This window comes from Heterodontus francisci, chromosome 22, assembly GCF_036365525.1.
Source record: "Heterodontus francisci isolate sHetFra1 chromosome 22, sHetFra1.hap1, whole genome shotgun sequence".
NCBI classification, from domain to species: Eukaryota; Metazoa; Chordata; class Chondrichthyes; order Heterodontiformes; family Heterodontidae; genus Heterodontus; species Heterodontus francisci.
This window is the reverse complement of record NC_090392.1, coordinates 72463929-72487922: the sequence shown is the minus strand read 5'-3', so window position 1 is coordinate 72487922 and position 23994 is coordinate 72463929. Positions and strand designations below refer to the sequence as shown.

The following is a 23994-nucleotide window of genomic DNA, read 5'->3' as shown; positions in this document are numbered from 1 at the left end:
AGTTGGCAGGAAAAAAAGACAGAAGTGCAAGGGGAGAGCCAACTGCGAAACAGCCCTGACAACCAATTTTATCTGCAGCACCTGTGGAAGAGTCTGTCACTCTAGTATTGGCCTTTATAGCCACTTCAGGCACTGCTCCACAAACCACTGACCACCTCCAGGCGCTTACCCATTGTCTCCCGAGACAAGGAGGCCAAAGAAGAAGAAGAAGAAGAATATCAACTGGGATACAAACAGTGTGAAAGGCACAGAGGGGATAAAATTCTTGAATTGCATTCAAGAGAACTATTTTAGTCAGCCTGTAACAAGCCCAATGAGAGGGAGTGCAATTCTTGATTTAGTCTTTGGTAATCAAGCTGGGCATTTGGGAGATAGTGACCATAATACAGTTAGTTTTGGCATAATCATGGAAAAGGACAAAGATAAAACAGGTGTAAAAGTTGTAAATTGGGGAAGGCAAATTTTATGAAGCTGAGAGGTGATCTGTTGAAAGTGGACTGGATACAGCTACTGGAAGGAAAATCAGTGGCAAACCAGTGGGAGGTGTTCAAAAGCGAGATTCTACAGGCACAGTGTAGGCATGTTTCCACAAAGTTAACGGGTGGTACGGCCAAATCTAGTGCCTCCTGGTTATCGAGAAGCACACGGTAAGATAAAGCAGAAAAAGAAAGCTTATGACAGTCACAAAAATCTTCATACTTTAGAATGTCTAGAGGAGTATAGAAAGTGCAGGAGTGAAGTAAAAAAGGAAATTCGGAAAGCAAAGAGAAGACATGAAAAATTATTGCCAGGTAAAATCAAGGAAAACTGAAAGATGTTTTATCAGTACATTAAGAGCAAGAGGAAAGGGTAGGACCTATTAGAGATGTACAAGGGAACTTATGTGTAGATGCAGAAAATGTGGGCAGGGTTCTTAATGAGTTTTTTTGTCTCTGGCTTCACAAAGGAGAGGGACGATGCAGACATTATAGTAAAAGAGGAGGAGTGTGAAATATTAGATATGATAATCATAATGAGAGAGGAAGTACTGGAGGGTCTTCTTTGGGCCTCCTTATCTCGAGAGACAATGGATAAGCGCCTGGAGGTGGTCAGTGGTTTGTGAAGCAACGCCTGGAGTGGCTATAAAGGCCAATTCTAGAGTGACAGGCTCTTCCACAGGTGCTGCAGAGAAACTTGTTTGTCGGGGCTGTTGCACAGTTGGAGGGTCTGACATCCTTGAAAGTGGGTAAATCGCCAGGGCTGGATGGATTGTCTCCGAGGTTGTTAAAGGAAGCTAGGGAGGAAACAGCGGATGCACTGAGGATCATCTTCAAATCCTTACTGGAAACAGGCGAGGTACCAGAGGATTGGAGGTCTGCGAACATTGTACCATTGTTTAAAAAAGGGTGTGAGCGGTAGGCCAAATAATTATAGGCTGGTCAGTCTGACCTCGTTGGTGGGTAAATTATTAGAGTTAATTCTGAGAGATAGGATAAACTACCACTTAGAAAGGCACAGATTAATCAGGGATAGTCAGCATGGATTTGTTAAGGGAAGGTCGTGTCTTACTAACTTGACTGAATTTTTTAAGGAAGTAACAAGGAGGATTGATGAGGATAGTGCAGTGGATGTTGTCTACGTGGATTTTAGTAAAGCATTTGACAAGCTCCCACATGGCAGACTGGTCAGAAAAATAAAAGCCCACGGGATACAGGGAAATGTGGCAAGTTGGATCCAAAATTGGCTCGGTGACAGGAAACAAAGGGTAGTGGTCGACGGATGTTTTTGCGAATGGATAGCGGTTTCCTGTGACCTTCCACAGGGCTCAGTGTTGGGCCCCTCGTTGTTTGTGGTGTTAATGATAATGATAATCTATTAATTATTTGGACTTTATTATTGCTGAAAATAGAGACATGTTGAAGCTTTTCGTCTTCATCAAGTTCTGTACTATTAAATGACGATTTGGACTTAAATGTGGGAGGCATGATTGGGAAATTTGCTGATGACACAAAACTTGGCATGTAGTTGATAGTGAAGAGGATAGCTGTAGACTCCAGAATGATATCAATGGTTTGGTTAAATGGGCGGAAAAGTGGCAAATGGAATTCCTTCCAGAGGAGTGTGAGGTAATGTATTTGTGGAGGGAAAACAAAGCTAGGGAATACACAATAAACGGGAGGATATTAAGAGGGGAAGAAGAAGTGAGAGACCTTGGAGTGCACGTCCACAGGTCCCTGAAGGCAGTACAGGTAGATAGAGTGGTGAAGAAAGCACATGGAATGCTTTCCTTTATTGGCTGGGATATAGAATACAAAATCAGGGATGTAATGCTGGAACAGTATAAAATGCTGGTTAAGCCACAGCTGGAGTATTGTGTACGGTTCTAGTCACCACATTACCGGAAGGACATAATTGCTCTGGAGCGGGTACAGAGGAGATTTACAAGACTGTTGCCAGGGCTTGAAAGTTGCAGCTATGAGGAAAGATTGGATCAGCTAGGGTTGTTTTACTTAGAATAGAGGAGGCTGAGGGGTGACTTAATTGAGGTGTAAAAATTATGAGGGGCCTAGCGAAGAGGTCAATTATCAGGGGGCACAGATCTAAGGTGATTGGTGGAAAGATTAGAGGGGACGTGAGGAAAACTTTTTTCACCCAGAGGCTGATGGGTGTCTGGAATTCACTGCCCAGATTGGTGATGGAGGCAGAAAGTCTCAACTCATTTAAAAGGTACCTGGACCTGCACCTGAAGTGCTGTAATCTGCAAGGCTACGGACCAGGTGATGGAAGGTGGGATTAGATTTGGCGGCTAGTTTTTTCAGCCAGTGCAGACACAATGGGCTGAATGGCCTCCTTCTGTGCCATAACTTTTCTATAGTTCTATGGTTAAATCTCGGTCACAGTTCAATGGCAAAAAGCCTGTTACAATTTCTCAGGCAGGGAGTTTCAAGATCACCTTTCATCTCTGCCTCTAGGTGGTTTAAAGATGGTATTCTGAGAAGGTTCTCCTTCCTAGGATGGGTCTCTCTTCCTTCTGGCTTTCTCTCTTTCTGTCTGGCTTTTTCACAGAAAATGTCTCTAATGTAAAACCTCTTTCTCGGAGACTTGGTTTCAGTCAGGTGACCCAAGTTTCTTTCCCATTATGTTTTCATAAAAATTGTCCTGTTTTAATTGCTACATCTAGCAATAACAGCACGACTAAAAGAAGTGGTGCACAAAAATCCCACAGTTGCAAAATCAGCAGTGTGCCAGTTCCTGAGAAAGGTGTGTTCTAAGCACTGACTTGGGTACTAAGAAAGACATAGCACCCGATTTTAACTCTGTGTTTTGAGTGGGTTAAAATCTCACCTGGAAGGAACAACATTTGTGAAGTGCCAATCATGTTATTGGATACTGGGGGAAGTGCCATAGGACCAGTTCAACACCCTTTCCTATGTCTCAGCTGGTAGTATTTTCACATCCAAGTCAGAATGTTGTGGATTCAAGACCGACTCTAGGGATTTGAACACAAAAGTCTAGGCTAATACTCCCGCCAGTGATGCTGGCTTTTGGATGCGCTGTTAAACTTCTTCTGTTCTCTCAGGTGGATGTAAAAAATTCAGTGTTACTATTTCAAAGAAGAGCAGGGCTGGTGACCTGACCAATACTTATCCCTCAGTCAACACAACTACAATCAGATTATGTGGTCATTATCACATTGCCATTTATCAGAGCTTGCTGTGTGTAAATTGGTTGTTGAGTTTCTTACATTTCAACAGGGGAGGTGGTGGCACAATGGTAATCCAGATCCCACGCGAATGCCCTGGGAACTTGGGTTCAAATCCCACCATGGCAGCTGGTGGAATTTAAATTCAATTAATTAATAATCTAGAATTGAAAGCTAGTCTCAGTAATGATGCTATGAAACTATCATCGACTGTTGTAAAAACCCAGCTGGCTCACTAATGCCCTTTAGAGAAGGAAATCTGCAGTCCTTACCTGGTCTGGTCTACATGTGACTCCAGACCCACAGCAATGTGGTTAACTGCCCTCTGAAATGACATAACAAGCCACTCACTTCAATTAGGGATGGGCAACAAAGGCTGGCTTTGCCAGTGACGCCCACATCCCATGAAAGAATAAAAAAAAACACAGACTACACTTCATAAGTGCTTAATTAACTGCAAACTGCTTTGGGATGCCCTGAGGGCATATGGGGCTCTATATAAATGCATATCTTTCCCTTAACACATTGCAGTTTGAGAGATAGGTCATTGGCTAAATACTGAGAACGTGGATTGAATGTGAATGGGTATTGTAGCACAGTGGTCACATTACTGGATTACAGTAATTCAAAGGCCTGGATTAATAATTTGGCACTGTGAGTTCAAATCCCACCGTGACAGCTGAGCAATTTAAACTCAGTTAATTACGCAAGCCTTAAATAATGACTTTTTAAAAAGTTAGAATCAGTAATGGTGACCATGAAACTATTGCATTGTCATAAAAACCCATCTGGTTCACTAATGTCCTTTTAGGGAAGGAAGTCTGCTGTCCTTACCCACTCTGGCCTATATGTAACTCCAGACACACAGCAATGTAATTGCCTCTTAATTGCCTTCTGAAAGGGCCTAGCAAGCCACTCAGTTGTCTAGAAGTGGGCAATAAATGCCGGCATTCCCAGTTACACAGAATAATACACACATGTACGATATGATTTTGTTTCTAATTTTTACTCGTTTATGGGATGTGAGCTTCGCTGGCAAGACCATCATTTATTGTCCATCCCTAACAGCCTTTGAGAAGGTGGTGGTGAGCCGTTGCCTTGAACCCCTGCAGTGCATGTGGTGTAGGTATACCCTCAGTACAGTTAGTGGGGAGTTCCAGGATTTTGACCCAGTGACAGTGAAGGAATGGCGTTCTAAATCCAGGTCAAGATGGTCAATATCATATATTTGCCAATTATATAAATTATAACAGAACCTGAAGTTTTGATTGTGAAGACAGATCAATTGTGCTGTGTAAGATACCAGTTATACAATTAGTTTCATTTGAACAAAGCTAAAGGAATATTTATGACTGACAGCAGAACCCCAATAGTGAAGCACTAACTTGCTAAAGGCAATGCAAGTTTCAGCAAATAACGAGATTATACCAACTATCTTGTAATTATATGGGATAATAAATGTCTAATAATGTGATACAGTAATTGAAAGAACCAGTTGTTAAGAGATTAAGCTAAAGTGACTTTTAAAAATTGTCAGAAGGCTAATGATCAAATTAGTATATTTTGCATACTTCAGGCCCCAAGTAACAACATTTATGAAGTACTGAAAATCAAGTTATTGGATGCTGTGGAAGTCCCACTGACATAGGGAGGAAATCTAATTAAATATGTGAGGTATTAAACAGTATAAAGTTGTAAAATCAGAACATTGGTTCAAGGCAAACGATAGCAGTAGGACAGGGGAACAGCTTCAAACTGGTGAAAGTTGAATTTAAGTGAGGTATTAGGAAGAATTTCTTCACACAAACCATTATGCAGGAGCCAGTTGGATAAATATGATGTGGTTTCCGTCGTTTTTTTTCTTTCTCAGTGGCCTTCCTCATCTGTATTTATTTTAACATACTGAATTTTAAAAATAAAATGTAGCTATTTTTATACATTCACAGGACGAGGGTATCGCTGGCAAGGCCAGCATTTATTTCCCATCCTTGACACCCCTCAGAAAGTGCTGGTAAGCCACCACCTTGAATTTTACTGAGTGGCTTGCTAAGCTATTTCAGAGAGCAGTTAAGAGTCAACCACATTGCTGTGGGACTGAAGTTACATAAAAGGCCAGACCAGGGAAGGACAGCAGATTTCTTTCCCTGAAGGGTATTAATGAACGGGGCTTTTATGACAATCTAGTAGTTTTATGATCACCATTTACTGCTACTAGCTTTTTAATTCCAGATTTATTTAATTAGCTGAATTTAAAATGCCCTAGCTACTGTGGTGAGATTTGATCAGACATCACTGAATTCGTAGTCTAATGACATAACCACTGTACTACCATAGCCATACTATAACAGTACTCCATGCACAGTGTGGGTGAGATATTGTGATGTCAGTGCAGACGAATGAAGTTAACAATGGTATAAGCTTTGAGACGCACAGTACCATATGATGGGTGCTATAGTATTCATTTTTGTAATGGCAGCAGATTACTGGGAAATTAACTAGGACTTATGGACAACAGGCTATCAAGAAACTTTTTAAAGTTTGCTTTGTACCAATTACAGTCATACTACCTCTTCAGTAATCAATCACTTGCCAAAATGTGATGTGGTATTAGATTAGTGTCTACACCCATTAGTTATATTGCAGTTTCTTGAGTTGAATGAACAGGATATGGAGGGGAGGGGGGGGGGGGGGTGGGGGGGGTGGGGGACTGGAACTGGACACCTGTATTTGGGGTTATGACTTCAAGTTTACCCCAGGAATTTTGAATCCATACCCCTTTTACTGGCAATACAATCCATGCTCGTATCGTTCACATGTGGTCCCTACACAAAACTTTAGTCCCAAAGTGGTTACTTGGCGAAGGAATGAGCTGTGTTTTTAACAATGACAACCACAACACACAAACTCCAAAGAGATTTTGATGACACAAAACACAACTTGGGAGATTTTCAAGAAATACTTTTGATGCATCAGGCCTATGTCTGGCAATTACTAATCAGCAGCAATTGCATCACCCATCATCCAGTAAAAACAGCCAATGGCACAGATAGTGTTTTCATTTCAAACTAGATTTTATTCTTTAAAAATCTCATCAAACTTTATGGTGCAGATATAATGTGGCGATGGAGTGGCGATTTACCAGGCAAACTATTTACAGAGCTCTCAGCATTAATGGCACAAGTCGTAAACTCTTTGTCACATTGAGGGTTATTTATTTTTCAGAGCAAGTAACATGACCTAAGCAACCTGAATGGTTTCTTTCTCTTTCTAAGTGGTTAATAACTCAAATCTGATTTTCGCTATCACATTGTTTGCCATTCACAGCAGTGTATTAGCGAAATGTCCAGTTTCAAACACCTGCCACCCTGACATTGTCCTGTATCTAATATGCTCTCCGGAGAGCAGGGCTGATGAAAGGTCATAGACTTGAAACGCTAACTCTGTTTCTCTCTCCACAGATTCTGCCAAACCTGCTGAGTATCTCCAGCATTTTCCATTTTTATTTCTGGATTTACAGGGGTTCAACCAAGATATTTGTCCCAGACTCAACACTTTAAAAGGTAACATGAATGCATTTCAACAATGGTAATGTAAAAAAAAACAAATCGCTCATCTGCCAGTTTAGTGTCGCCCAGTGCAGTAACAGACAATATAACTTAATGTAGGCTATTTGATCTCATGTGGTGTTGTACATGAGAAGTCAAGATACATACAAATAGATATGAATTAGGAGACGAAGTAGGCCATTCAGCCTCTCTCGCCTGCTACGCCATTCAATAAGATCATGGCTGATCCGTTTCTGTCTCGAATTCCAAACTCCCATCTACCCCGATAACCTTTGATTCCCTTGCCTAACAAGAATCTATCTACCTCCACCTTAAAAATATTCAATGACCCCACCTCCACAACCATCTGAGGCAGAGAATTACAAAGTCGCACAACCCTCTGAGAGAAAGAATTTCTCCTCATCTTTGTCCTAAAAGGGTGATCACCAATTTTAGAACAGTGACCCCTAGTTCTGGACTCACCCATAAGAGGAAACATCCTTCCCACATCCACCTTGTCAAGAGCATTCAGGATCTTATAAACTTCAATCAGGTCTCCCCTCACTCTTAACTCCAGTGAAAACAGGCCAAGTCTGTCCAACCTTTCCTCATAAGACAACCTGCATGTTCCAGGTATCAATCTAGTAAACCTCCTCTGAAGCGCCTCCAAAGCATTTATATCCTTCCTTAAATAAGGAGACCAAAACTGCACACAGTATTTGAGATGTGGTCTCACCAATGCCCTGTATAACTGAAGCATAACATCCTTACTTTTATTTTCCATTCCTCTTGTAATTAAGGATAGCATTCCATTAGCCTTCTTTATCACTTGCTGTACCTGCATACTAACTTTTTGTGACTTATACACTAGAACAGCTTGATCCCTCTGCACCTCTGAATTCTGCAGTCATTTTCCATTTAAATAATACTCTGCTTTTTTTATTCTTTCTGCCAAAGTGAACAACTTCACATTTTCCCACATTATATTCCATCTGCCAGATTTTTGCCCATTCACTCAACCTACCTATAATGGTCTGCAACTTCCTTATGCTGTCTTCACAACATACTTTCCTGCCTATTTTTGTGTCATCTGCAAATTTAGCTACCATGCATCACTCCCCTCATCTAATTCATTGACATAAATTGTAATTGCAGTCTTCTGGTGAAGTGGGGTTAGGGGGGTTGGGATCACTGGACCAGGATATGCAAATGTGATTTACTCCCCATTTGAAAATCTTATTTTTATATTTTCAACATAAATTTCTAAGTCCATATTCATAATGGAAACTGGCTATATAAATTTGTAGAATGTAATTATACCCTCCACCCACTGGTGGCACCACAGCGCCCCCTCTGGTTGGTTTACAATTGAACAGGTTTACATAGGCAGTTTCCATTACAAATCTGGGCTTAGGAATTTATAATGGGAAAGTGTGTGGTATATTTTAATTGTATATTAATTTTGTTTAATTGTATGCAGGTGGTGGCATAAAATGCAGATTCACTTGAGCTCCATATAAATAGACACACACAACAAGTGTTGTTGGGTTAGGCAGTGTCTGCTTGTAATGTGTAGCTCTGTAAATAAATATAAAAGTGTGTAAAAATTTGGCTCCAGTTCTATCCTTCACCAACTGGCTTTCTGAAATAGAACAATATATTGTAAATCTGCCAACAGCCATGAGAAGGAGAGCAGCAAATGAAGATCAGAATGGGACTGCCATTGTATTGAGACCAAAAAGTTGATTTTAGTTTTAGATTGACTTGTTTTAAATTTGGTCAAAGATTGGTGGGTTTTTTTCTGGGTTTCATTTTGGCAGGCAATATATTTTCTGGACATTTTATTTGGACACAGTATATTTTTGGTAGATACTGTGCTTTTTTGGTGAACAATATTGTCATTTTTTACACAGGGGGGCCGTTTTTTTTATTGTGGAAGGCTGGAGGGAAACCACTACTGAGGACTATGTGGCTGTGTAAAGAGAAGACCTTTCATGGTTTAATGTTCTGGGACCTCAGATACTTAACTCAAATCCAATTAGATAACTCTGAAAGTGGAGGATCATGGATTTGCAACATTGCTTTAACTCAGATGTCACATAGGAACTAAAACAAATAGCCATAGTTACCTAACTTTTATGACTGCATTTGCTGACAATGCAACCACTCGGTGACGCAGTACTTGCACATGCACAAATGCAGCCTCATCCACTGAAACGTCACTATCTGCGACATTTTTGGCAGCTGCCAGTAGCAAAGATGGCGCTGCTCAATTTAGCACAAACACAAAACCGAATGAAACCTAAATGGCCACTTCTGGTCCCCACTTCTGGTCCCCGCAATGACTCCAGGATAGCAGCATGTGCGGGATTATGTGTGCAATTCAACAGAATCCGTGGCCTCACCCCTTCGTCCCCCTTGGCCACTCGCTCCCCTGCTCCCTGCCCATTGCAGTCTTCCTCCCCTCCCCTGCCTTATCTTGTCACTCTCTCTCTTCCACGCTTCCCCCATGCAGGGAAAAAAGACTGCAATCGCAGGAGGGAGTGGGCAGCAGAAGTGGGAGGGAGTGGGGAACAGGAGTGGGAGGCAGTGGCGACCAGTAGTGGGAGGGAGCAAGGACCAGAAGCGGGAGGGAGCAGGGACCAGGAGCGGGAGGGAGCAGGGACCAGGAGCGGGAGGGAGCAGGGACCAGGAGCGGGAGGGAGCCGAGTGGGCAGAAGTGGCGAGGCCGGGAGTGATGAGTGACGAATGACTTTTTCGCGCGCATTTGCGAATTAGTCCTGGCAAGCTGGGTGCTGACGTAGGCTGTGCATGCGCAGCACCATACAGGCAGCAAGAGTCTGTTCTGCATATGTGCAAATCTGGGAGCCCTCTGATGGCGTTGGAGGGGGGGGGGGTGGAGCGGGGGGGGGTTGCGTTAGCAGGAGCCACTTCGTACTTTTATACCTATTCCCACAGCATTTGCAATCTCTAGGCATATCCAATTCAACATTACCCCTGTTATTAAATAAAGAATTAAGTAGAAATTTATTTTCAGAGAGTGGTGAACATGTGGAACTCGCTGCTACATGAAATGGTTGAGGCGAATAGCATTTCTGCATTTAAAAGAAGACTTGATGCATACACGAATGAGCAGGGAATAGAGGAATACTGGTGCTGGAGGGGAAAAGCTAATTAGAATGGGAGGAAGCGCGTGTAGAGCACAAACATCGGCATGAACCATTGGGCCAAATGGTCTCTTTCTGTGTTGCAGAGTCTGTGCAATTCTTCATGGAGAGGTTATGAACCTTTGGAATTCTGTACCTCAGAGGATTGTGAATGCGACTTCGTTCAGTACATTCAAGGCCAAGATACAGATTCTTTGTCTCTCGGGAATTGAAGGATATGGGGGAGTGGGCAGGAAAGTAAAGCTGAGGCAGAAGATCAGCCATTATCGTATTTAAGGGTGAAGCAGCCCTGAGGGGGGGGGGGGGGTCTGATCTACTACTGCTCCTATTTGTGATGTTCTAATATTCAATTTAATATCATTCTGAATCACAGAATACCCCCAACATCAACATCCTGGGGTTTACCATTTATCAGAAACTGAACTGGACCAGCCAAATAGGTAATGTGGCTACAAGAGCAAGTCAGAGGTTGGGAATTCTGTAGTGCGTAATTCACCTTCTGATTCCCAAAAGCCTCTCCACCATCTACAAGGCATAAGTCAGGGTGTGATGGAATACTCTCCACTTGCCGAGCTGAGTGCAGCTCCGACAACATTCAAGAAGGTCTCCAGGACAAAACTGGATTGGCACCCTGTTCACCACCTTAAACATTCACTACCTCCACCATTGGCACACAGTAGCAGCTCCAACAACACTCAAGAAGCTCGACACCATCCAGGACAAAGCAGCCCGCTTGATTGGCACCCCATCTACAAACATTCACTCCCTCCACCACCGACGCACAGTGGCAGCAGTGTGTACCATCTACAAGATGCACTGCAGCAATGCATCAAGGCTCCTTAGACAGCACCTTCCAAACCCGCGACCTCTACCAACTAGAAGGACAAGGGCAGCAGATACATGGGAACACCACCACCTGCAAGTTTCCCTCCAAGTCACACACCGTCCTGACTTGGAACTATATCGCCATTCCTTCACTGTCGCTGGGTCAAAATCCTGGAAGTCCCTTCCTAACAGCACTGTGGGTGTACCTACCCCGCATGGACTGCAGCGGTTCAAGAAGGCAGTCACCACCACCTTCTCAAGGGCAATTAGGGATGGGCAATAAATGCTGACTTGGCCAGCGACGCCCAAATCCCATGAATGAATTAAAAAAAAATCCAACAGAGTGCTCAGTTGGATATTTCCAGCAAACGATACTTTCCCAAAGGACGTTCTGGTCCACCATTACATCACCACTTCTCAGGAGGAAGCTACAATAAAGTCTAACCCTATGAAATAAAGGGTGGGTATAGTCCACAAACAGAAATTATTCAACTAGAACCAAATTGGAAAGCAACGAACATAATGTCAATTAAGCGTTAAAGCTGCTTACTTAAAAAAGCTTTAGTAACTTAAAGCCAGTGACTTGAGCATATCATTTAGGTTGACACTCTTGTGCAGTACTGTGGGACCGCTGCACTGTCGGAAGTGCTGTCAATCAGATTGTACATTAAACCGAGGTCCTGTCTGTCATCGCCAGTGGATGAAAAAGATTCCATGACACTGTTTTGAGAAAAGCAGGGGAGTTCTTCTCGATTCCTGGCCAATATTTAAACATCACTAAAACAGATGATTTGGTCATTTATTTTAATGCTATTTGTGGGATCTTGCTATATGTATATTGGCTGTGGTGTTTACTACATTACAATAGTGTCTATGCTTTAACAATACTTCACTGACTGCAAAGTGCTTTGAGACATTGAGGTGGTGAACACCCCTATATAAATGCAATTATTTCGTTTTTTTTTTGATTAGTAAAATCACAAAGCAGTTGCAGCATCCCGACGACTTCAAACATAAAGTCAATATGGATTTCAAAAGAGAAGATCATGCTTGACCAACCTTATTGAATTCTTTGAAGAAGTAACAGGAATAGTAGACAAGGACAATGTAGTAGATGTAATTTACTGTGATTCTTAAAAACCTTTGATAAGATACTGCATAGTAGCCTCATGACGAAGGTCAGAGCATATGGAATCCGGGGACAAGCAGCAGAATAGATAGTAATCTGGCTAAAAAACAGGAGGAGTGGGGGTTAAAGGTAGTTGCTCAGACTGGCAGAAGATGGGAAATGGTGTTCCACAGGGCTCAGTGCTGGGGCAACTGCTGAGCACCATTTACATAAACAACTTGGACCTAAGGATCAAAGGTACAACTTAAAAATTTGTGGGTGACACTAAATTTGGGAGTATAATTCATACTGAGGGAATACTGCAACAAAATAAAGAAGACATTACTAAACTTGTAGAATGGGCATGTAAATTGCGAATGAATTTCAACATAGAGAAGTATGAGATCATGCATTTTGGTTGGAAGAAAAAGGAGGTCACACACTCCTTGAAAATTAAGGATCTAAATGAAATAGAGGAGCAAAGCGATCGAGGGATATACGTTCACAAATCATTAAAAGTAACAATGCAAATTAACAAGGCCATAAAAATGCACTGGAATTTGTTTCTAGAGGAATCAAATTGTAAAGAAGGGAAGTTATTTTAAACTAGGAACATAGGAACAAGAGAAGGCTATTTGGTCCCTCGAGCCTATTCTGTCATTTAATGAGATCTTGGTTGATATGCGACCTAACTCCATATTCAGGTTCTTCCACAGAACCTTGATTAAGACCACATTTGGAGTAGTGTGTGTGGCTCTGGACTCCATCTTACAAAAAGTATATATTGTCATGCAGGGCCCCACCTGCCAAGAATGAGGCATATTAATTTTGCCACATGAACATGATTTTAAACTGTTACTGGAGTAAAGAAAGAATTTGTTTTTTTAAAACTTGACTGGAAAGACATTTGCATATTTACAGACAGTGCTTAAAAAGGGACAAAAGCCCATGCCCTGACACATTCAATCCACAATGGACTTTTGATTACCAGATGTTGAAGGTGGAGGAGCTCGCATTCCAGGTTGACTGCTGAGATGCTCCCAATACACAGAAGAGATCTGGTCAAACCAGTCAGTCAGTCATATGACCACCTGCTGGCCAACTAGGGGAGTTTTAAATTGGCTATAGAGAATTTGAACTGAGAAGGCTGTTTGCTGCTGGACTGACAAGACCTCTCCTGGCTGGCTTGCCACAGCCTCTCCTGTCTGCTTCCATCTCTTTCTCACGGAATTGCAAACCACTGAAGACATATGAACCCTAAGAGAGAAAAGTCTCCTGCAGTGAACAAGATTTAAGAAGAATACTGGGCCCCAACGAAAAGCAAGATCTACCTACAAGCAAGGACTACAGCGAGCTCGAAGCACAAAAACCCCTCTTCAGAGATTGCCTCAGACCTCTCCATTTTAATTTTCTTCTGCTCTTTTCTGTTTCTATTTGCATGTGTGTATCGCATATGCATGCTAGCGTGGGGCACGGCGTGTATCCATAGGCGTTAACTGAATTAGAGTTTAAGTTTAATAAAATTTCACTTTTCTTCTTTAAACTGGAGAAAACCTGTGTGCTGGTCTCTTTGCCTTATAATTGGAAAGAGGTGAACAAGAATTCACCAAGGGGGAGCTAAAAAACGGGATGTTTAAAAACAAAACCCTGTTACAGTAAGACCAGATGAAGGTGCAAAAAAGATTTACAAGGATGATACTGGAACTGAGAGGTTGTAACTATCAGGAAAGATTGAACAGTCTGGGGCTTTTCTCTAGAAAAGAAAAGGTGACCTCATAGAGGTCTTTAAAATAATGAAGGAGTTTGATGTTTGATAGGGCAGACGTAGTGAAGATACCACCATCCATCTGTGGGGAGTCCAAAACTAGGGACCATCAATATAAAATCGTCACTAATAAATCCAATAGGGAATTCAGGAGAAATGTCTTAACCCAGAAAGTGGTTAGAATGTGGAACTCACTGCCACAAGGAGTCGTTGAAGTGAATAGCATAGATATCTTTAAGGGGAAGCTAGATAAGTTTGTGAGGGAGAAAGGAATAGAAGATGTGCAGGTAGGGTTGGATGAACTAGGGTGAGAGGAGGTTCTTATGGAGTATAAACACCGACACAAATCAATTGAGGTGAATGGCTGTTTCTGTGTTGTAAATTCTATGTAATGTAATCTATATAATGTAACAACTTGTATTTATATAGCATTTTTAACATAGTAAAAGCATTGCAGGGTGCTTCATAGGAGCATTATCAAATAAAATTCATAGGAATTCATAGGAAGATAGGAACAGGAGTAGGCCATTCAGCCCCTCGAGCCTGTCCCACCATTCAATGAGATCATGGCTGATCTGCAGCCTAACTCCATATACCTGCCTTTGGCCCATATCCCTTAATATCTTTGCTTAACAAAAATCTATCTCAGATTTAAAATTAACAACTAGCTTCAACTGCTGTTTGTGGGAGAGAGTTCCAAACCTCTACCACCCTTTGCGTGGAGAAGTGCTTCCTAACATCTCTCCTGAACGGTCTGGTCCTAATTTTTAGACTATGCCCTCTAGTTTTAGAATCTCCAACCAGTGGAAATAGTTTATCTTTATCTAGCCTGTCTTTTCCTGTAAATATTTTGAAGACTTCAATCAGATCACCCCTTAACCTTCTAAATACTAGCAAAAACAGGCCTAATTTGTGTAATCTCTCCTCGTAACAACCTAAATCTAGCACCAAGCCACATAAAGAGATTTTAGGATAGGTAGCCAAAAGCTTAGTCAAGAAGTCGGTTTCAAGGAGAGATTTAAAGCAGAGAGAGAAAGAGAGGGAGGGGTTTAGGAACTGAATTCCAGAGCTTAGGGCCCGGGAATGGTCGCCAAAGGTGGAGTGATGAAAATCAGGGATGCTCAAAAGGTCAGAATGGGAGAAGCGCAGATATCTCAAAGGATTTTAGATGGACAAGGTAACAGAGATGGGAAGGGAAAAAGCCATAGAAAGATCTGAAAGCAAGGATGAGAATTTTAAAATTAAGGTGTTGCTGGACCGGGAGCCAATGCAGGTCAGCAAAGACAGGGATGATGGATGAACAGGACTTGGTTCAAGTTAGGATACAGGCAGCAGAGTTTCGATGAGCTCAGGTTTACAGAGAATGAAAGGTAAAAGGCCAGCCAGAAGAGCACTGGAATAGTCGAATCGGGAGGTAACAAAGGCCTGGATGAGGGTTTCAGCAGCAGATGAGGTGAGTCAGGGGTGGAGACAAACAATGTTACGCATGTGAAAATTGGCGGTCTTGATAATGGAGAGAATAGGGGTTTGGAAGCTCAGGTTGTAAACAGTCCAGTCCAGCCTTAGACAGTGGCCAGGGCAGGAGATGGAGTCTAGGGCTAGGAAATAGAGTTTCTACCAGCGGTTGAGACAATGGCTTCATTTTCCCCAATATTTAATTGGTGTAATTTTCTGCACATCCATTAACTGGATGTCATTCAGTGCTATAACCATTATACCACCAGAAGATATTCCAGAAGATTAAAGGAATCATCAGGGAATCATATGCAAACAATATCTTTTCACATGTAATTTTTAAATAATGTTGTAGTCTATAGTACAATATAAAATGTGATTTTCCTAAGGTTACCTAATCACTGCATTGTGACAGGTCATGTTGATATATCAAAGAAAGGAGTGTCTCAAAAAAGGGAATAGATCAAGAAAACATATGTTTGAAAGTTTTGTTATATGAATTCAGATTCTGCCAGTTATGAAATACAATTAAGAGAAGGCAATGACTCACTGCTGCACAAAGCATCCTTTAAAGCCAGTGTACAGTGAATCTGTTGCAGTTAACCACCTCCTGCACCTGGAGATTATTTATAAAGGACTCTATTCAAATATCAGATAGGCCTGAGTTAAGATAGTTGCTGTAAAATGCATCAGAGAAACAAAAGGAAGCACGTTTCTGGGGAAATGGATTTACTGGGAATAAGATTTGTTTGATGTGGTAAGAGGTGAGTAAACAGGAAAATACAAAGCAATCTTTATTCGACTACAACTATATTGCAAACTGTTGTTTCATTACCTGCATCTTTAATTTTCCCTTAGTGTGTGTGCTGTTACTATTCTTTCGCTCACCTTTCCTTTGTTTTTATCATGCGTGAATTATCTCCCTTATGGACATAAAAGATGATGCAATGATCAAGGCTCTCAGCTTAGAACTCATTGGGAAAGACCCTCAAGCTCCCAATTGCCATCTTGTTCAATTAAATGGACCATCTGCATGCCGACAGCTTCCCTGCTGGCCCTCCCTGCGACTGTTGCCCTTTGCTCAGAGTGCTGGATCGGGGTTGGGTAATCAGAACTCTTATTTCAGAGTTCATTTTCTTCTTTGAATGAAAAACAAGGAGAATTTCCCTGTCTTTCTACACAATGAATTGAATTACATTTGCAGAAATTTCTTTTTCTAAATCAAGTGGCATTGCCATGAATTTATTGGCAGGTTATTAATCACAAAAAAAATTCTCCCATATTCCAAATGAGAGGAAATTCAGCCCTTAGTGCTTTACAAAGATTAGTCTTCATTCACTTATCTTTTGGAAGCAGAGAATTAACACAGTGTTCAGTTTCAATTAATTAAGCTCCAACTCATTTTCACTAAGCTTTCCTGTCTCAGACCAGTACCCCCAGCTGTCAAATCTGTTACACTGTCGAGAGCACCTCATATAGAATTCAGCAAGAAAAAAAACTTGCATTTATATAATGCCATATCATACCCTCAGAATATCCCAACGCACTGCATAACCAATGAATTTTTCTGGTGTAGGCTCTTTGTTATGTGGACCAACACAGCATTTAATTTGCACACAGCAAGATCCCAAAGAGTATTAATATAAATGACCAGCTAAATTGTTTCAGATGAAGGATAAATAATGAACAGGATGTCTCCCCTGATCTTCTGCAAATAATGTCATGGACTTTTTCACACCTATCTGAACATGCTGTTTGGGCCTTGGTTTACTATCTCATCTATACTGCACTGATGTGTCAGCTGAAATTCTGTACTCAGGGCCCTGGAGTTGGGCTTGTGCTCGTGGCCTTGTAGCTTAGAGGTAGTGGTGCAGAATTTGCTAGAGCATGGCATCTCACGCATACCTTGTTTGTTAAACCTATTCCTGCCCACGCAAAAACATTTTCCCACAAAGTTGCTGGAAGTTTGAGCTGATAATGGTGCAGTGAGGAAAACAGGGCAGCTGGCACCTGAATAAACAGAGCAACCAACAGGGCGTCTCCTTAACCAATGACAGAATCGTTACAATGCAGAAGGAGGCCATTCAGCCCATCGTGTCCGCACTGGCTCTCTGAAAGAGCAATTCCCTCAGTTCCATTCCCCTGCCTTCTCCCCATAACCCTGCACATTCTTCCTTTTCACATAACTGTCTAATTCCTTTTTGAATGCTTCAATTGAACCTGCTTCCATGATGTTCTCACGCAGCGCATTCCAGACCTTTAGCACTTGCTGCGTGAAAATGTTTTTCCTCATGTCACTTTTGCTTCTCTTACCAAATACTTTAAATCTGTGCCCTCTCGTTCTTGATCCTTTCATGAATGAGAACAGTTTCTTTCTATCTACTCTGTTCAGACCCCTCATGATTTTGGATACCTCTATCAAATGAAATTTAATGATTGAGAAAGAAGGTAAAACTGAGTCAGTGGACTCAAAAGTCAAATCAGGCACAGAAAGAGAAATAAAGAGAGGGAAAGACAGATTAGATTAAGAATGAAAAAGGCAGAAAGGAAAAATAAGAAAAAAAATCCAAATTTGAACATATGCCATTTTCAAAATCTCCAGCAACAATTGACTACCTGAAGGAATGAGACTTCACACTTTTAATTCTTTGCATTCTGGGTAAGAGAAGTTGATTGATAGTCATTAATAGTGATCATATCATTAAAAGGGTGCTTATGATATTAATTACTAGACTGACTTTTTGTGATGAGTTTAATGGGCAATTAATGGTAAATGCAATAACTTCATGAAACTCACAGGGAGGCTAAGGGCAAGATGCCATTTTTGTGAAGCTAACGGCAGAGCAGCACAAATTGGCAGCAACTTGTAGCGATTTGCAATTCACGGGGTATCTCTTCCTCACACAAGTTGCTGGCCGATTTGCACATTAATAACACCGTGCATAGTTCACACGCTTTTTTGTTTCAAAAATTCTGGGCCAAGATTGCCTCCATTGAGCCAAGTGACACAACAATAAAGCCCTGTGTTTTCAGGCTTCTGCTACATGGGTGGATAATGTTTAAGGTAGTAGCTCGGAAAGACATTTCTCTCATAGCATTAAAAAGATTCAAAAATGTAATTTCTGAAATTGCTAGGAGGTTCATCAAACCACATAAAAACTGTTGTGACTTTATAAGAGGCCGAAGCTACATTACATCCAATGTGAGTGCCAAGTGGCATGACAGTTCTGTTAAAAAAAAACCCTTGCTTTAATAAGGGTCCTGGAATCAAACAGCTGACCTGAATCCTGCAACATGCTGGCACTTCTGCATCTATGAGCACCCAAAGCTGCTGTGCATCACCACAAATGCAGTGATACACCTGCAATTTTATTTGCTTTGTGCTTTCATTTCAGCATTGTTTTACACATCTGATTGTATATTTTAACCATTTTTGCAGTCTTTTTTTCTCCTTTCAAATCCATATTGAATCTGTCTGCACTAGATATTTCAACAGCCAAAAATCAGCACTTGTCTTTCTAACTGTATAAAATATTGGTGTGGATTGCCCCCTCCTATTCAAGAATTCAACTATTTTCCAGGATTCCCAGTGAGAATACAGGCAATGAATTCTGAAGTTTACCTTTTTTAAAACTTTTCTTTCTTATTCTCCTGAGAGTGCCGCCTTATTTGCCTATAGAACAGAATATATGATGCACTTCCAACTAATTCATTGTATTTCTCAGAAATGCCTGAAAATGCTTAATTTACGATCTTATGCTGTGTAAATGAGAGCTCATTCTTTCATTAAGAATCTAGCAATACAACCAGTTCTCTAGTAGCCACCAAGTGAGAATAAACCTACCTAATCTTGTTTCCACCAAACAATCACACTTTCCAGCAACAATCACTAAACAGCGGTGAGAAGTGGGAACTATGAAAGATTCCTGCCCTTTCTACCTCCAGGGCCATTGGATATAATTACCTTAGTCATAGAGTCATACAGCAGAGAGGGAGGTCATTCAGTCCATCATGCCAGCTCTTTGCAAAAGCTAGCCAATGAGACCCACTCTCCTGCTCTTTCCTGATGCAAAGCTTTTTCTGTTCAATTTCCTTTTGAAAGTTTCTATTGAATCATCTTCCATTATCTTTTGAGGCAGTGAATTCCAGATCACAACAACCCCTTGAGTACGTTTTTTCCCCCTCAGGTCATCTCTGTTTCTTTTGCCAATTACCTTAACTGGTCCTCTGCCAATCAGCTGCGCAGAACCTGGGGCCATCCTTGTCCACTTGGCTCAAGACCATACTAGGCTGTGAATCTACCCATTGAGCTAACATGGCACAAAGATTGCCTGGCCCATTGGATTTCTACCACCCGTAGAAAAAAAATACAAAAGGACCTATTCAGATTTTCCAAGAAAATGTCTGAGATTGCATATTTACTCAGAGAATATCAGCAGGCATTTTATTTTTATTCTTGGATTGTGGGCACACCGCCAAAGCAATATTTATTGCCCATGCCTAACTGTTCTGAAGGCATTAACAGTCAACCACCACACTGGGTGGGATTGGTGTCATTTGTAGACCAAGCCAGGTAGGGATGGAAGGTCCTTTTTCTGAGAGAGACTTGTGAACTACTTTGGGTTTTATAATCCAGCAACTTTCATGGTCATTTTAGCTGGTGCCAGCCCACAAAAATCACCAGATTTATTGAATTCAATTTCACCACTTGATGTAGTGAATTTCAGATTCAGGACCAGAAAGACGAGGCTATCACGCTGTAGGTGTAGGTGCACTCACTAATTCAGTGTCTGGAGTAGGGAAACTCAGAATGAAAATTAGTAGAGAATGGATGGAGTGGGATGAATGAGAAAAATAAAGAAATAACAAGATGAGGATTAAAAAGGGAGAAACAGCAGAGAAATTGTAAGAAAAAGTAAATGAGAGGAGGTGAAACAACATATGAGCATTTATAGATTCTCCCTTACTTTAGTAAATGTGTCACCTTAGTTTGACATTTGCTTGACAAGCAGTTGGACAAGAGGTTTGATCCACAAGACCCAACCTAAGGGATATTGCGATAACCCAAGAAAACATGTAAACTTTACTGAATTCAACAAATGTTTATTTGTTTTTTAAAAAAACTACACTTACTTCTTTCATTTTCTGTTATTTATTTGGACTCATTATAAAATGCTATCTTAGAATTATACAAATTTCAGAGAACTGGGTGAATTGGGCCTCTGCACTGTTAGTCCCTCCTTGCTGCTACACTTTCTAATTGTCTTCCCTTGCTATTGCTCTGTGCCCTGCAATACTTTGTATCTTCAAATGTTTATCCAATTCTCTCTTAAATATTGTGATTCAATAGCCACTTGTGACTAATCTAGTCCATATTTTAATCATCCTTTTAATGTTAAAAAAAAAGCTCTTCTTTACGCTTCAGGTGCAAATTATAAATGTGTGTCAGAATGAGAGATGCAAAGGGAACTGATCAATTCAATCTCAATATAATCTCGTTGCTTGATCCCTGCCCGCTAATGGGATATATTTTCCAACCAATGCTGTTCTGTGCAAACTATTAACACACCCTCTGCACACTGTTTAATATCAAATCGCTTTGATTCCGATAGGTTGGTTGAACACACATTTTTTGCAGCGCCTCTTTTGTTTTTCACTAGTTAGGCTTAGAGACTATATAATAGCAGTGTGTATGCTGAGTGACTGATTTAAATGTCAATTCTTCGTGCATATGGACGAATATTTATATGAGGGGGTGGGTGAACAATTTTCCTTTTATACAAGCATACTTGTTTTTCTTTGTAATTTGCCAATCCTTAACAAAATTGATTTCTGAGAAAAATTAGCTTTGAAGTCCCGCGTAAGTTTTTTTTTGAATTACAGTTGGTAAAAGTGAAATTCTGAGACCAAATCACGGTTTTACAACATAACCTCATTTCCATCTTGTTTTAATATTTAGAAGTAATTTAAAAATGCACTTCATCCTAATTGCACATCATCGGGTTTCCAGCAGAGAAGGCTCACCCCCCATCTATCTGTGTTACCTGTGCAATAGGAGCTAACTAACTCCATTCGTTACACATAACGAAATCGTAAACGCGCGAGTGCGGATCTGAGTTGAAACTGTGCATTTGCCTCGTGGATCATTTTAAAATTAAGACATTTGCCCCGCAATTAAGCGGGATTGGCCGCATATTTTCCAGATATCGACAGAAAATGTATTTCCAAGCCGAGCACTCCAAAAATAAGAGAAACATCAAATAAAGCGCTCATGGAATCGGGATGAGGCAGTCAGTTACATGTCGGTTTCAGAAGCTGAGAGGGGCAAAGAAACATTTCATTCCATGTTATAATTTAGTTACCATTTCTACTAATTTTCGGTAATAAAAAGGTTATGAAAAAGTGAGAACAGAGCCTTTTTACAGTCAGTGAAAAACGAGTTAATGTATATTTTCTAGAAAAACCACTAGCCATGTCAGAAGTGGAATTAGAAGGGACTGTTTTATATGTAAATGATATTATCGTAAAGAATCCAAGAAAAACCGAATGGCGCCAGGAATTTAAAACGTGCAAAAAAAACCCATAATTTTAATGAAAAATCATTAATTCTTGACAGCTTTTATCTGCGGCTATGAATAATATCTGCAGTAAAAATCCACTCAGTTCAAACTTGCTTAGGTTTTTTTTCTGGTGCTTAATAAAAATTAATCCTCAAATCAATTAGGGAATCTATAAGAGCGGGAATTTAGTGTTAAAAATGCAAGGATCAGATGATTTGAATTAAGCGACGGTGAATTAAGAGTAGACTCATTTGCAAGTAATTAATTGATCAACAAATGGCAAGTTACATATTTTTCTAGTGGTTTCAAATTATTCCATGTCACTGTATTCCTTCCAACTTTCTTACAAGTTAAAGCAGATAGCTTCTACATTTCTGAAGCTATGTTCAGAAGATTTATTAGACAGCCCATATCCCCTATAACATCGATAAATATTTATCAGTTCAACATTTCATTTAACACGAGTCTGTTGCCAGACACTCATCTCTTCTCCTCATATTTACAGCATGACAGTTGCTAGAAATTATACTTGCAAAAGGAATTATTAACCCGCATCAGTGCCTCTAAAATAATTGCCTTGTTCAATAAAACAAAGTTTCTGTTGTGGTTAAATTATTTTAAAAGTAGCCCAATGAGATGTAGGAAAAACACAGACCTCTAAGCCTGTGGTAGACAGAGGTAATTTACTTTTCCCATTTTTTCTACCGTTGAAATTTATTACACATTAATGCACTTTCAATTGTTTCCTACGAAATACTATTTTATGGTTGCTTGCTTTATCTTCCTTGCCAATTTTCCACTCCTTCACACTTCCTCTGCTGATAGTGTTAACTCTTTATTGGGCAGGTGTTAGGTACCATGCTCAAACACCAATTGGTCACCTGGGAATCTTGACAGTGAGCTCCAGCAATCTATCCAGCCGTTGAGGCGGATTCTGCACCAACCTAGAACCCACAGTTCCAGTAGAGTTGCTGCATATCAGTAAGGATTGAGAATCGTGGTTCTTTCTATAGCCCAAGAGCATTGTGGCTCCTATTCTTGTTTTAACTGCGATCATCTAACTCAGAACAGAATAGCAATCGAACCTGGGACCTTCCTTAGTTCAGAGTGAGGATTTCAAGATTTACTCTGGATCATTTTCTCTTAGTTTCAAATCACTGGCAGAGAAATATCTCAATTAGTCAATCATTTTTAAATGAGTGAAATTGAAAATAGTAACTTTTCCTTGAAAAAAATATATGGATTATTAAAGTTGAATAAATTCAGAATTTAAACAATGGCCAACAGAAAAAGATAACTCATTTTTGTTATCGCTAATGAAGATCGTATCATAAGACTTTTAACAAGCATAATCAATCATATTCAATAAATAGAGGAACGCTGATAATGAGTAATACTTACCAGTTTCCATGGCGCTGTGATGGAATTCCTTGAAAAAAACGAAATGATATTTGGCTCTTTTTTAATTCTTAAAAATAAGCAATTATGTTAGAACTTTGAGAACATTGCACCCCTGCAGAAGGCACTATGGGTCTGCTGAAACTTATTTCCCATTTATATCAATACAATGTAGTGAATAGTTTGACCTTTCACAATTTGTTTAAATGCAAATAGTCTTGCCAGCAGTTGATTTTTTGGAATTTGCATTAACATTGTAGATGGTTGGAAGGTAGTCAAACGCACAATTAGTGCTTTGGTTTCTGTTTCAAAGACCTAATATGCACCTATATTAGAGAAATGTATCTTATTCGCCTGCAGATTGTAAAGCAATAGCTTCTGTGTTATCAACTATTCATGTTTAACAGGTGCAGGTCAGAAGTGAAGTCACTGTCTACAGGCCAGAAAGGTCCCAGGTTTGATCTTTGCTCTGTACTGCTTTAGCTGATC

General features: G+C 40.5%; 1 protein-coding gene across 1 annotated transcript in view; it reads right to left on the bottom strand.

Annotated features, from left to right (window-relative positions):
- The window catches only part of pou2af2 (POU class 2 homeobox associating factor 2), a 49111-nt gene extending 25558 nt beyond the window's left edge, over positions 1 to 23553 (bottom strand). The window contains exon 1 of the mRNA XM_068054342.1: positions 23509 to 23553. Coding sequence (XP_067910443.1) covers positions 23509 to 23518 — 10 coding nt within the window. The 5' untranslated portion in view covers positions 23519 to 23553. The remainder of the gene's footprint in view (positions 1 to 23508) is intronic.
- Positions 23554 to 23994: the final 441 nt, after the last annotated feature.